Consider the following 14,223-nt stretch of genomic DNA (forward strand, 5'->3'; position numbering starts at 1 on the left):
GGCATAACTTTGGACAAAATTATACGATGGATGGTTTAGCAACTTAAATATTTCAAAATCATCTAACCAGAACCCACAAATAACATGCGCATCTCCTCAAGGTAGTTAAGCTTCCCATAAAGCTTCATTGTATTCCAGTCAGTAGTTGGGGAGAAATAGCCCGGACAAGAATTGCACTATATGTACAGTTTATAGAAAATTTTAAAGGGCCATCACTCTGTGAAAAATCATCCGACCATAACCGGCTGATAATATGCACAACTCCTGTTGGTAGTGAAGCTTCCCATAAAGTTTCATTGAATTCCCATAATAAGTTGTTGAGAAATAGCTCGTACAACAATTGCACTATATGTACAATGGAAAATTTCAAAGGGCCATAACTCTGTGAAAAATCATCCGACGAGAACCGGCTGATAATATGCACATCTCCTCTTGGTAGTGAAGCTTTCCATAAAGTTTCATTTAATTCCAGTCATTAGTTGCTGAGAAATAGTCTGGGCAAGAATTGCACTATATGTACAGTTTATAGAAAATTTCAAAGGGCCATCACTCTGTGAAAAATCATCCGACCATAACCGGCTGATAATATGCACATCTCCTCTTGGTAGTGAAGCTTTCCATAAAGTTTCATTTAATTCCAGTCATTAGTTGCTGAGAAATAGCCCGGACAAGAATTGCACTATATGTACAGTTAATGGAAAATTTCAAAGGTCCATAATTCTGTGAAAAATCATCCGATCATAACTGGCTGATAATATGCACATCTCCTTTTGGTAGTGAAGCTTCCCACAAAGTTTCATTGAATTCAGGTCATTAGTTGCTGAGAAATAGCCCGGACAAGAATTGAACTATATGTACAGTTAATGGAACATTTCAAAGGGCCATAACTCTTTGAAAAATCATCCGACCAGAACCGGCTGATAATATGCACATCTCCTTTTGGTAGTGAAGCTTCCCATAAAGTTTCATTGAATTCCGGTAACTAATTGCTGAGAAATAGCCATGACAAAAATTGTGCACGGACGGACGGCGACTATATGCTCCCCCAAATTTATTTATTTATTTTTTTTTTTTTGGGGGGGGGGAGCATAAAATGACTATGAGTGGCTTATTTTCAAATGAAAACATATTATGTGAAAGTCCTCTTCATTCAAGCATTTTTGGCATTTAAAATATAGTTATATATTCAGATACATGCCTTCCTTTTCATCGTTGATTTATATCCTCTTTTTCTGGTCTATACCAATTATGTGATTCATTATACAACACAACTAACTGAGAGGAACACATGCGAACAAAGCAATATTAAAATCTTCCCATTCTTATATATGTTACAATATGCCCCTAGAGCTCACCCCTACCCCACCCACTCCACCTTATTTTAAACAGAACAAGAGATGTGTTTGTCAGAAACACAATCCCCCCCCCCCCATTGCGCCGCTTTGAAGCCATATACTTGACCTTTGGCCTTGAAGGATGACCTTGACCGTTCACCACTCAAAATTTGCAGCTCCATGAGATACACATGCATGCCGAATATCAAGTTGCTATCTTCAATATTTCAAAAGTTATCGCAAAACTTTAATCAAGGTTAAAGTTTTGGGACAGAATGACAGAGTGACAGAATGAAAGACAGACAGGCATAAAACAATATACCCCCGATCATTTGATCCGGGGCATACAAATAAAATCAGTCAGCCTGATGGATGCTTCAAAATTCGCAGGCTAATCAGGGACCACACTTCCTGCCCAAAACTGGATATTTGCTAAGAAGAAACGTTCTGTAAACGAAAAAAAACATTACATGGAAAGTGACGTCTCTGATTAGCCTGTGCGGACAGCACAAGCTAATCTGGGATGACACTTAATCCACATGCATTACACATTTTTTTCACAGAGCGAAGGTCAAATAGGAATGTGTGTATTAAGCTGATTCATCCTGGCTTATTTAAATTGTACACAGAAGTATTTATTTAAAAACATCACAAGCAGAGATGCATCATGAATTTATGTCCGAAATCTTTAAAATTAAAATTGTGCCCTAACATAAAGCAGCCTCAAGTGGCAGTGCTGAAGGACCTCGTAAACTTTGAAACACAAAATTAATGAAACATTCCGTGATCATTGACACTGTTACAACAGAGACCAATCCATAGCAAGTTTCTACTTTTAGATGTATTACAGGGGCCAGTTTTATCTTGTTTTTTCGACAGACAGACAGATGAATCGTACGTCAATATTCAAATCGTCCGGAATACCAGCAGGGAACCTATAAGGTTATTTGAAATGTGCGTTTTTTTAAGTTAATAATAAACTAGAATTATGTTATTTTTTTAACTTCAGTTTAGGGATTAAGAATATTTTCATTTGAATATTGGGCATCATTATCGAACACTGTAACTGCACAGTATACATAATATCTACTCTCTAGCGTAAACTTGACAAATGCAAACATTTACACAATTTCAATTATTAACCGGGAGCCAGTCTACTTGCCTGCAGCCGTACAGCGAGTTAGCTGGAGAGAGTACGGTATGTGAAACAGACTATAAATCTAGACATCCTAGGTTGGGTTAAACATTGATTTTCTGCGGCAATTCCTGTGTGCTAACTCAATTTTTAAGCACGGAAGAAAAAATAGCTGTAACTTTGAGCATAAGAGATGTTGTTTTAGCATAGATTATGAAATGTGATCGAACACATCTGTTTCAGACTAACAAAGAAAAGTGTCCACAATTCTTTAAATATTATATATATAACACGCCTCTTACGTACTGATCATTTAACCATAAAATTATTAAATCAATAAATATTCTCTTCAGTTGCTAATTATATAACTAATAAAAAAAATCAAAAGTAATATTTAAGAAGCATACATAATGAGAATCGTGTATTAGTTTATTTTCTGCAATAGTCGTGTGTGCTATTTAAAACACAGTTTTTAAACTTTAGTAAAATATAAAAATATATAGATACAGTAGTCTTTACTTTTAAATTAAAAAATACTTTATTCTATAGTTACTGTTTCATAAAAGCAAAACTGACAATAATCACTGTATAACTAACTAGACTACTGATGTGTGAATGTTTTGTTACTCAAAATTCAAATATTTCAACTAAGTGTATTATAATGATAAGGGAACATGGGCAATACCAAGGGCAGCAACTGCAACCAATATATTATAACACAGCTGCATAATTTGTCTCCCTTGTAAACATAAAAAATAACGTGTTGTTTTTCAACTTGAAAGTCAAAATTTGGAAATGTATTTACTAAGGAAAGGCTCCGGACTTTCATGTTCAGAAGCATGTATTGAACTGAGAAGTAAAAGATAGCTGTAGATGTGCAAATAAGGCTGGCTCTGGCCAAACTGGGTTTAACGCATGTGTTTAAAATGACATCCAAGATTAGCCTGTGAAGTCTGCCTGTGCAAACTACACAGGCTTATCTGGGACAATACTCAACGCACATGCATTAAACTCCATAATTTTAAAGCGAGGTTAAAAAGGAATTTGGGATACGACAAATACTTGGTTGTTCTGAACAAAACTGTCCAAACTTCCAAATGATAAAAGCAAAGCAATTAAGAGGCTGAGCATTTTAAGCCTAAAAGTAATGAAAGTCTATATATGAAAGAAAGAAATGTACTTATCTTACTTACTTCAAATCTTTAATAATCCATAAAACATAAGGTGGTCACTCCAAAACCAACTGGAATGGTCCCAGCATGAACATATTATTTCCCATAAACAAACTTTCTTTTTTATCTTTGATTATTTATAATGTATGTTTTGACATTTTTGTTTATATGAACAAAACTCAACTGTCTGGAATACTCTTGATTTGAGAAAACTTTTTAAATTGTATTACACGTAGGCACATCAAAATCAATAGTAAGAATCAATCACTTTCACATAGAATACCACTATACTTTTGAACCTGAAAATCCAAATCAGTACATGTCCATCAAAGAATGTATTCACTAAATCTATAAGATTTTCAACAATTTTGTTTTAAACTTTAGCCTAAATAATAAAATGAACAAATTCCCTGAAACAAATGTTTCAATAGCTCTTGCCTGTTACAGTTGGCAAATGTTATAACTACAGAAAATGTCAAAAATCAATTAAATACTATAAAACTATATACTTCCGTCTTTATGAACTCATTTACAAAAATTGTTTCAGTTCTCATCACCAAAATGTCAGAAATCTATTTATAACTGATACTTCCATAATAAGCACTGTATTAACCTATCCACAAACTATATATATGTGAGTATTGCTCTGCGAAAATAGGGTTTAATGCATCCATATAAATTGTTGTCCCAGATAAGCATCAGAGTAAACACTTTCTGCTTGACTTTTCACGAACAAAAATACCATTAACCCTTTCAGTGCTGGAACCGAATTTAAAAGGCCTTTGCAAACAGTTTGGATCCAGATGAGACGCCACAGAAGGTGGCGTCTCATCAGGATCCAAACTGTTTGCTGTTCTGATAGTATTATTTGAAAGAAATAAAAATATGCTTATTTTAGAAATTCAGCAGACAACATTTTAGCAGACAACAAATTTCCCAGCATGCAAAGGGTTAAAGCAGACAATCTTTTCACTGATAAGCCTGTGTAAACTGCACAGGCTAATCTGGGACAACATTCTACGCACATGCATTTTGCTCCATTTTCCCAGAGTGTTGTTCATTTTACTAAGCACAGCTCACATGCAATTGATGCCGGCCATTAAAACAAATGGTTTCCAGAGTAGTGTGCTCTACAGTTATCACAGGTATTAATCATTGTTCAAACAATCTGCCATCAAGCATGAAATCAATGCAACATCAAATTACTGTAACAATCCCAGGTTTCCAGGTTTGTTGTGTGATTTCTGACAGCTGTTCCATTAAGTTTCAAACTGATTTGTGCCCATTCCTTGCTAATTGTTACAAAAATCTTTTAACAAAAATTACCATTCGCTTTTCTAGCAAACTTTTTACAGTAAGTGATATTAAAAGATACAAAAAAAATTCATCAGCATAAAATTATGCCGCTAAAAGAAAAATTTACAAAAGGCTGCGCAAAAAAGTCAAAAACAAATAATTCAAACGTCCCACACCTTACAAATTAATATGTATAATTACCTATTTCAAAACAGATGAAAGCAAATTTTGACACTCCGTAATTCAATGTTGCAGAAATTCAATTTGTAACAAAATTGTGAAATACAATGCCTAAAATTGCAAATTTGTGGCACTATGTAGTAGTTATTTCTGTGTTGCTTTCAACTAAAATCTATATATAAAAAAAAAGTACATTTCAACCCATTTATGCCTAGCGTCTAGAAAAAAAGGCCTAAGCAAACAGCGTAGACCCAGATGAGACGCCGCATGATGTGGTGTCTCATCAGGGTCTGCACCGTTTGCTTAAAGAACTTTCTGTAAGAAATATTGTAAATATAGAAATAAATATACTAGACATCCCTAATTCTGGAAATAAATTGATCTAATTTAGAAGGATGGGAGAGTCCACAAGGCAAAAATGGGTTAAATCATTCAGAGAGATTTGCGTAATTAAGCAAGTCACAATTTTAAGAACCTTTATTCAATCCAACATTTAGGTCATGGCAACTAGCAGAAATGAATCCATTTTATAGTATTTATTGACCCTTATGGTTTTATAATGAATTGAGTTAATAGCTGACTCTTGACTTTCGTTTCCATAACAACACTCAACAACCATATGGTCACAAATTGCCTTTTCTCTGGGATTTACAGCTTAGCTTTATTCATGACTGATGTTGAGCTGTGCTATTGGAAATTGGGGCTTATTGTGTGTTAAGTGTCCACTAATATAAGGAGGCACAGGCTAATCAAGGAATACAGGTTCTGCATTTACTGGATCTTTTAAACCAAACTTTCCACATTATGGTGATGTTTTTAAAGGAAATACAGTACACTTTGTTTGCATTAATGGCCCAGTGAAGTAAATACATCAGTGCTCCAGCTAGGCCTAAATGGAAGGACGTCCAACCCTGCCCTTCTGAGGCCTTGCCATGCCCTTTTATTTATATATTTTTAATTTTTTTTACACATGATATTTTATAAAACTCTTATTACATTGTAATTAATGTATTCCTCATTGTAGACAATTTATTTGCATGGTTGAATAATAATGGGAATAAAGTGGAAACCCTCTAAACCGGATCCTCTCTATACCGGAATCCTCTCTAAACCGGACAAATTGTCCGGTCCCTTTTTTTCCCCTATAAAACCATGCGTAAAATATCTCAAGACCGGAATCCCCTCAATTCCGAATACCGGTCATTCTTTTAATCAAAATTGGGTCATTCCATACGTAATTGTACCTCTCTAAACCGCTCAGGGCCGGTTTATTGCACCTTAGACCTAGTGTCAAAAAGTTCTGAATAGCGGATTAAAGATGCGTGAAATTCATTAAGGTGGTCGAAAAAATTGAAAACTGTAAAAATCGCAAAACAATTTTAAGATACTTGTCCTGTGATGAACATATCGATCAATTGTTTTTAATAATAATAATTGTTGATAATACTGATTATAATTTCTGATAACAAACATAGAGTTCTTTAGTGTGTTTTGTTTTTGATGTAGGAAGCCGTGCTAATTAAAATTTAAATAATCTTAAAGCTATTTAATTTTGTGTTGTTTATTACAATTGCTAATTTAGTGTCATATAAAATGGAAATTTGCAGAGTTATTGAAGCAGTTGCATTAAGATATTCATTTAGATTCTCAAATTGGTAATTAAGATAACTAAGACTAAAAATGTCCGAACCTCCTTCTAAGCAAATGCGCGTGGAATTGTCTCTACAAGTCAAAATCAAAAAGATAAAAGAGTCAGAGATGTTCCCTAAACCTACAATAAATGTTGTCAGAGAAATATGGGGTAAAAAAAATCGACAATCTCGAATATGCGAAAAAAATAAATTCACCTTACAAATGCATACATGTATAAAATAGTTTGTTTTTCAGGGTGCACTGTTGATTTATGTTGTGACTGATATTTCTGATATATGTAAATAAACTATTAAAATTTGCTGAAAGTGCTTTTTCCACATTAGGCTTTGTAATTGACTTTCTGAAAGTTAGATAGTCAATGTCCCCTCTAAACCCGAATCCTCTCTAAACCGGAATTTCCTCTCTGTCCCGGGGTTGTCCGGTACAGAGAGGTTCCACTGTTATATATTATATTAATAACATAAAAATTAATATGCAACAGGCAGCATTCCAGATATGCCCGCACGCTCAAAAGTGCCCTTTTGACAAAATTCTGCGCGTCGAAAGCTTCCCTTGGCAAAATTCCCCCCCTGCCTTTCTCAAGTTCTAGCTTGAGCACCACTGATACATGAACGGTACACTAATTTGAACCAATAGATAAGAAAAGTAACAAGGGATGTTTGTAAAACATGCATGCCATCCATATGGGCTCTCCGTTGTAGTGACAGCTATTGTGTGAATATGTTTTTTTGTCACTGTGACCTTGACCTTTGACCTAGTGACCTGATAATCAAAAGGGGTCATCTGCGAGTCATGATCAATATACCTATAAAGTTTCATGATCCTAGCCAAAAGTGTTCTTGAGTTATCATCCGGAAACCATTTTACTATTTCTGGTCACCGTGACCTAGACCTTTGACCTAGTGACCTGAAAATCAATAGGGGTCATATGCGAGTCATGATCAATCTTCCTATCAAGTTTCATGATCCTAGGCATAAGCGTTCTTGAGTTATCATCCGGAAACCATTTTACTATTTTGGGTCACCATGACCTTGACCTTTGACCTAGTGACCTGAAAATCAATAGGGGTCATCTGCAAGTCATGATCAATGTACCTATGAAGTTTCATGATCCTAGGCATAAGCGTTCTTGAGTTATCATCTGGAAACCATTTTACTATTTCGGGTCACCCTGACCTTGAACTTTGACCTAGTGACCTCAAAATCAATAGGGGTCATCTGCGAGTCATGATCATTGTACCTATGAAGTTTCATGATCCTAGGCATAAGCGTTCTTGAGTTATCATCCAGAAACCATTTTACTATTTCAGGTCACCGTGACCTTGACCTTTGACCTAGCAACCTGAAAATCAATAGGGGTCATCTTCGAGTCATGATCAATGTACCAGGGGTATAAGAATTTTTCCAGAGCCACTTGTCCTGCAGGGCGAGTAGGCCTGATAATCCACTCGCCCTTCACTTTAATTTACTCGCTCTGCATTAAAAAAATATATATCTATATTTATAGTTATGATCAACCAGAACCTTTTAAACCTACTTAACATTGTCATGTATCATAGTGACACTAAACTGCAAACAAATTAACTACATTATCTGATGGATTATATTTGCTTTCCTTACGTTTTCTGCACCTCTTTTCTTTTCTCAATTCTTTCCACTTCTCGTTTTGACAACCTTTCTAATTCTTTCTGTTCCCTGTCGCCACCATCTTGCAGATATTTTTAAATAGAACCCTTTTTCATTTTAATATTTCAGACGAACTTTTACTGAAAGACACGCTTGATTGACAAACGGTTACAATATGGTAAATTTTGCCAAAGGCTTCTGATCACGAAATTCGAAATTATTCTGTGTATTAATAATTATTTTTTCTGTTTATTTTTAATTAAATATAAGAAGTATTATAATTGACCAGTGATGTATTATTGTTTTATTGATATTTACATTAAAATTCACGGAATGACCAATATATTTAGCAGTTTTATTCACTTTAAATTGATTAGCTAAGAGCACTGACAACGACGAACAGAGCGCAGCCGATTTTGAGAATTATTTTTACTGTGCCCGTGACGTCATTTTTTATTGTCAAAACGCAAGTGCAGTTTCTTTGTGTACTAAACGTATTTTTTGTTCGTTTGAAAAATTGTTTGCAATTTGTATCGATGTGGAAGGAGTTCTGGAACTGAATTTATATTTCTCAACTTGAAAAACAGCACTCGCCCGATTGGTCGAGTATTTAACAAATTTTACTCGCCCGACCGTCAACTTCACTCGCATATGCGAGCGGTCGAGTGGATTCTTCAACCCCTGTGTACCTATGAAGTTTCATGATCCTAGGCATAAGCGTTCTTGAGTTATCACCTGGAAACCATTTTACTATTTCGGGTCACCATGACCTTGACCTTGTGACCTGAAAATCAATAGGGGTCATCTACGAGTCATGATCAATGTACCTATGAAGTTTCATGATCCTAGGCCTAAGCGTTCTTGAGTTATCATTTGGAAACTATTTTATTATTTCGGGTCATCATGACCTTGACCTTTGACCTAGTGACCTGAAAATCAATAGGGGTCATCTACGAGTTAAGATCAATGTACCTATGAAGTTTCATGATCCTAGGCCTATGCGTTCTTGAGTTATCATCCGGAAACCATTTTACTATTTCGGGCAATCGTAACCTTGACCTTTGACCTAGTGACCTGAAAATCAATAGGGATTATCTGCGAGTCATGATCAATGTATCTATGAAGTTTCATGATCCTAGGCATAAGCGTTCTTGAGTTATCATCCGGAAACCATTTTACTGCTTTGGGTCACCGTGACCTTGACCTTTGACCTGAAAATCAATAGGGGTCATCTGCGAGTCATGATCAATGTAGCTATGAATTTTCATGATCCTAGGCATAAGTGTTCTCGAGTCATCATCCGGAAACCATTTTATTATTTCCGGTCATCGTGACCTTTACCTTTGACCTAGTGACCTGAAAATCAATAGGGGTCATCTGCGAGTCATGATCAATGTACATATGAAGTTTCATGATCCTTGGCATAAGCGCTCTTGAGTTATCATCCTGAAACCATCTGGTGGACGGATGGACCGACATGAGCAAAACAATATACCCCCTCTTCTTCGAAAGGGGGGGGGGGGGCATAATGAGAAAACTGCCCCCCTCCCAGCAGCCATGTTATTCAACTGACCAGAACCATTTTTGAATTCAACTCTCGTATTAAGGAAACAAATGTTCTGAGCAAATTTCATGAAAATCGGGCCAAAAATGTGACTTCTAGAGTGTTCACACGTTTTCACTATATACATATAGAGAAAAATGCCCCGCCCACTGGCGGCCATGTTTTTTCACCGATCTTGACCATTTTCAAACTCGTCCTGGATATCAATGAAACCAATGTTTTGACCAATTTTCATGATGATTGGGCGAAAATTGTGACTTCTTGAGTGTTTACAAGGTTTCTCTATAGCCAAATAGGGAAAACTGCTTCTATATACATATAGAGAAAAATGCCCGCCCACTTGCGGCCATGTTTTTCACCGATCTCGACCATTTTCAAACTCGTCCGAGACATCAATTGAACCAATGCTTTGACCAAATTTCATGATGATTTGGCAAAAATTGTGACTTCTTGAGTGTTTACAAGGTTTCTCTATAGTCAAATAAGGAAAACTGCCCCGCCCACTGGCGGCCATGTTTTTCAACGGATCGGTACCACTTTTGAACTCAACCAAGATATCATTAAGACAAACATTTTGACAAAGTTACATGAAGATTGGGCATGAAATGTGACTTCTACAGTGTTTACAAGGGTTTTCTTTTTTTTGACCTAGTGACCTAGTTTTTGACCGGGCACAACCCAGTTTCGAACTCGGCAGAGATGTCATTGGGACAAAGCTTCAGACCAAGTTTCATGAAGATGGGACAAGAAATGTGGCTTCTAGAGTGTTTACGAGCAAATGTTAACGGACGGACATACGACGGACAAAGACCGGTCACAAAAGCTCACCTGAGCAAACAGGTGAGCTAAAAATTAAACTTTGAAATTCGACGCTTCACGTGATATCTAAAAATAGCAACAGCGGTAGTATTGTGAAACTGGTCTATTGGGCAAAAACAATCACTGTGGATAGAATTGGATATAATTAATTATTACCATATTCCTATTATTGACGAGTTCCAATGCAGTTTGTTGCATTTTGGTTGGTGAGAAATCCACTTGAAAAGATAAGAATAATGCCAACTAATTTTTTCAGTGTCATTGGACTGGGATTTTAAGTTCCTATTTTTTCCTGGTGCAATGTCAAATTAATCCTCACAAAGCAGCATTATTGTATAATTGAGCCATTCTCTAGGAAATCTAGGCTAAATGCATGTGCTGTAAGTGTTGTCCCACATTAGCCAGTGCAGAGCACTCAGGCTATTCAGGTACAACACTTTCCCAATGGACTGGATATTCGTTCATACGAGACTTCCTTGAACGAAATATTCCATAAGAGTGGAAAGTGTCGTCCCTGATTAGCCTTTGCTAAAGACACTTTACACACATAAATTAAGCCCAGCTTTCTAAGAATGAGGCACATTTTTTACCCTTGCATCCCTGGGTCCCTCTCCATTGGGGAGGGCAGGATTTTGGATGGCATTTGAAGAGTCGGGAGACGAATTCTTGCAGTTTTACGGTGCAAGTCTGACTAATGAAGTGTGAACGTGTTTCCGATAACCTGAAAATTATATAATAATTGAGCAGTGCTCAGAGAAAAATGGGGGCTTAATGCAGGTGTGTTAAGTGGTGTCCCAGATTAGCCAGTGCATTCTGCACAGGCTTATCAGGGACAACACTTTGGATTTTTATAGTTTTTATTTGTTTAAAGGAAGACTCTTCTTCACGAAACTCCAGTTAAAACGGAAAGGGTCGTCCCTGATAAGCCTGTGGAGACTGCACATCTTATCTTGGACGACACTTGACACACTTAAAGCATTAAGCCTATTTTTCTCAGAACATGGCTCAATTAAGAGAATTTATTTTATTATCTATTTGGTTGGTTTAACTAATGTGTTAACTTATTGGAAATAAAACTCAGGTTTTCAACCAGGTTTTGATCCAAATATAGGACAAAATTAGGACATTTTATTTAATATATAGAATTTAGAAATGTCTTAACACTTTATTCTTCATAAAAGTTCAATTATGAGCAATTAAATTGTTCAGTCAATACGAGAGTTTTTATTTCTTTTACACTGGACGCGAATGGAAATATCGTGCCTTAATATTTGGGTCCTGTAAGTCGAGTTCTTATAATATTATCAGCTTAAAACTATTGTCAACATGGAATCATAACATTTTTCTCACCAAGTGCTAGTTGACAAGTTGACAAGTGCACAATGTAAATATAACAATGCATAATGGGATTTCCCGATAAAATGTTTTGCCCTATTATCGATTTGGTTACACAGAGGTATATTTGTTAGGTTACACTACAACAATAAAATATGAACATTTACATCGTTCATTAAGAGATGGTTGGACATCCAAACTTGTCAAACTAATGTTCAAATTGATCGCACGTGTGTTGTGTTTTAACTACCTCACCCAAAATAATAGTTCTGTCTTTATAACGTGGTAAATGAGGTAATTGTCATACAAAACAATTCCTATCTTGCAGAGGCGTAGCGAGGGAGGGGCAAGGGGGGAGCAATTTGCCGCAGGCGGAAACATGAGAGGGCGCCTGAAAAGTGTTCATTGCATTCGTGTTAGACTTGCTTTTTAATATAGAAGCTTTTTTCTTATTTGTCTAGGACGATTGTGATTTTTTAAATGCGTTTGATCCAAGTAGAAGTATACTAGTTGCGAGTATGGCTCAATTAATCCGAAAAGCATTGTCGAATTGTATTGTTCCTGTTATGTTAACAAATTCTAGCCACAAATAAACATATAGTTCTCAAGTATTTCGTATTAGAAAGTTATAACGATCACTGTCTGAAACCCGATGGCATGCGAGATTTTAAGCTGTTAAAGCAATCTTTGAAGAATTAAGGGAAATAGTGGAATTGTTAGAGGAACTATCAGAAAATATGAATCAGGCAAATAATACTAGAACGGATGCAGAAAGGTTGCTTGCAAAAGTTCTTGAATTCAATTTCCTCGTATGAATCTATTCATGGAAAGACATTATAGGAAGAATTGATCGGGTTTAAAAATGTCATCAGGACCCTATCATGAATTTAAAGGATGCATCAGATCTTGAAGCATTGGAAATACAAATTAACTCAACGCGCAATAGGTTGTGCGAAAGCGCTCTTAACAGTAAAAAGATAAGATGTGAAGAAAATGAAATTCAAAGATGAACCAGGACAAGGAGGCGGGTTCCTGGAGCATTGGTACGGGATGTCAGGCTTTCTTTTGTAGAGGGTGGTTGTGTGCGTAATTAAGAGGATTTTGGATATATTTCAACAGGAAATAATAACTAGATTAATTCGCCTCAATGAACTCAACATTAGGATTTTTACTGATGTTCAAAATCTTGTCAACAGCAAGGATTATAATACGCTTTGCAAAAATTGCTTCGATTTAGCAAATTTTGATGGCACTGATATAGAATACGAAGAACTGTCCAACGAGATTCAGGACTCTAAAATGTTACTTACCACGAGAGGTGATGCCTTACCATCGACATGTTCGGAACTTATTTCTTTCATTGTGTGGTATGGTGATAATGTCTTTCCCAAGTTGCACGTTGTTCTGCAAATGATTTTAACAATTGCAGTATCGATAGACAGTTGCGAGCATTTCTTCAGCAATCTGAAGCTCATTCTCTCATATCTAAGGGCATCGATGGGACAAGATTGTCTCTGTAATCGTGTACTTATCAGTATAGAGAAGAAAACAGTTGAACAATAATTCTGATTCTAACATTGACATATTTGCAGGTACGAAGGCGATGAAAATCAATTTAGTATGATAATTTTTTTTTTGGAATGGTCGCATTAGGTGGCTACTATAAATATCATTATTGTTGTCGTTGTAGAAGCTTACTTGTAATTTTCTCCAAATTATCTTCTTATGGTGTCTTTTTATCTCACCTGAGCACAACGTGGCTTTTGTGATCGCCTTTTGTCAGTCGTTCGTCGTCAACATTTGCCTTGTTTGGTGAAATTGTTGTTATGTCAAATTTAGTATCGAATACACATGTGCTCTTATTTTTCAATGGCACCGAATACTGTAGTCCGATGTTTCACAGTGAGGGGCGCACATTTTATACATTGTACCTGGGCGTCAAATACTGTCGCTACGCCTCTGCTACCTGGAACAACTTACCAGCCTCTCGAGCCGAATTCTCCGACTGAGTATCATTTAAGCAACACCATTTAGTTTCTTATCGTCAGCGAATGCTACAAAGTAACCCTTACGAATGTTTCGGTTGAGGTTCAACCCTCTTGGCGGCCA

General features: G+C 36.2%; 1 protein-coding gene across 2 annotated transcripts in view; it reads right to left on the minus strand.

Annotated features, from left to right (window-relative positions):
* LOC127858050 (LIM domain-binding protein 2-like) overlaps positions 1–13,444 on the minus strand; it is a 41,210-nt gene extending 27,766 nt beyond the window's left edge. Inside the window, exons 1-2 of one of the 2 annotated variants that reach the window (XM_052394928.1) lie at positions 13,425–13,444; positions 11,370–11,500 (exon numbers count right to left, since the gene is read on the minus strand). In XM_052394928.1, the coding sequence (XP_052250888.1) occupies positions 11,370–11,422 (53 nt within the window). In that variant the 5' untranslated portion in view covers positions 11,423–11,500; positions 13,425–13,444. Of the gene's footprint in view, positions 1–11,369; positions 11,501–12,129; positions 12,225–13,424 lie in introns of those variants that run through there. The other variant, XM_052394927.1, reaches the window with a different exon arrangement.
* Positions 13,445–14,223: the final 779 nt, after the last annotated feature.

The sequence above is a fragment of the Dreissena polymorpha genome, chromosome 14 (genome assembly GCF_020536995.1).
Source record: "Dreissena polymorpha isolate Duluth1 chromosome 14, UMN_Dpol_1.0, whole genome shotgun sequence".
NCBI classification, from domain to species: domain Eukaryota; kingdom Metazoa; phylum Mollusca; class Bivalvia; order Myida; family Dreissenidae; genus Dreissena; species Dreissena polymorpha.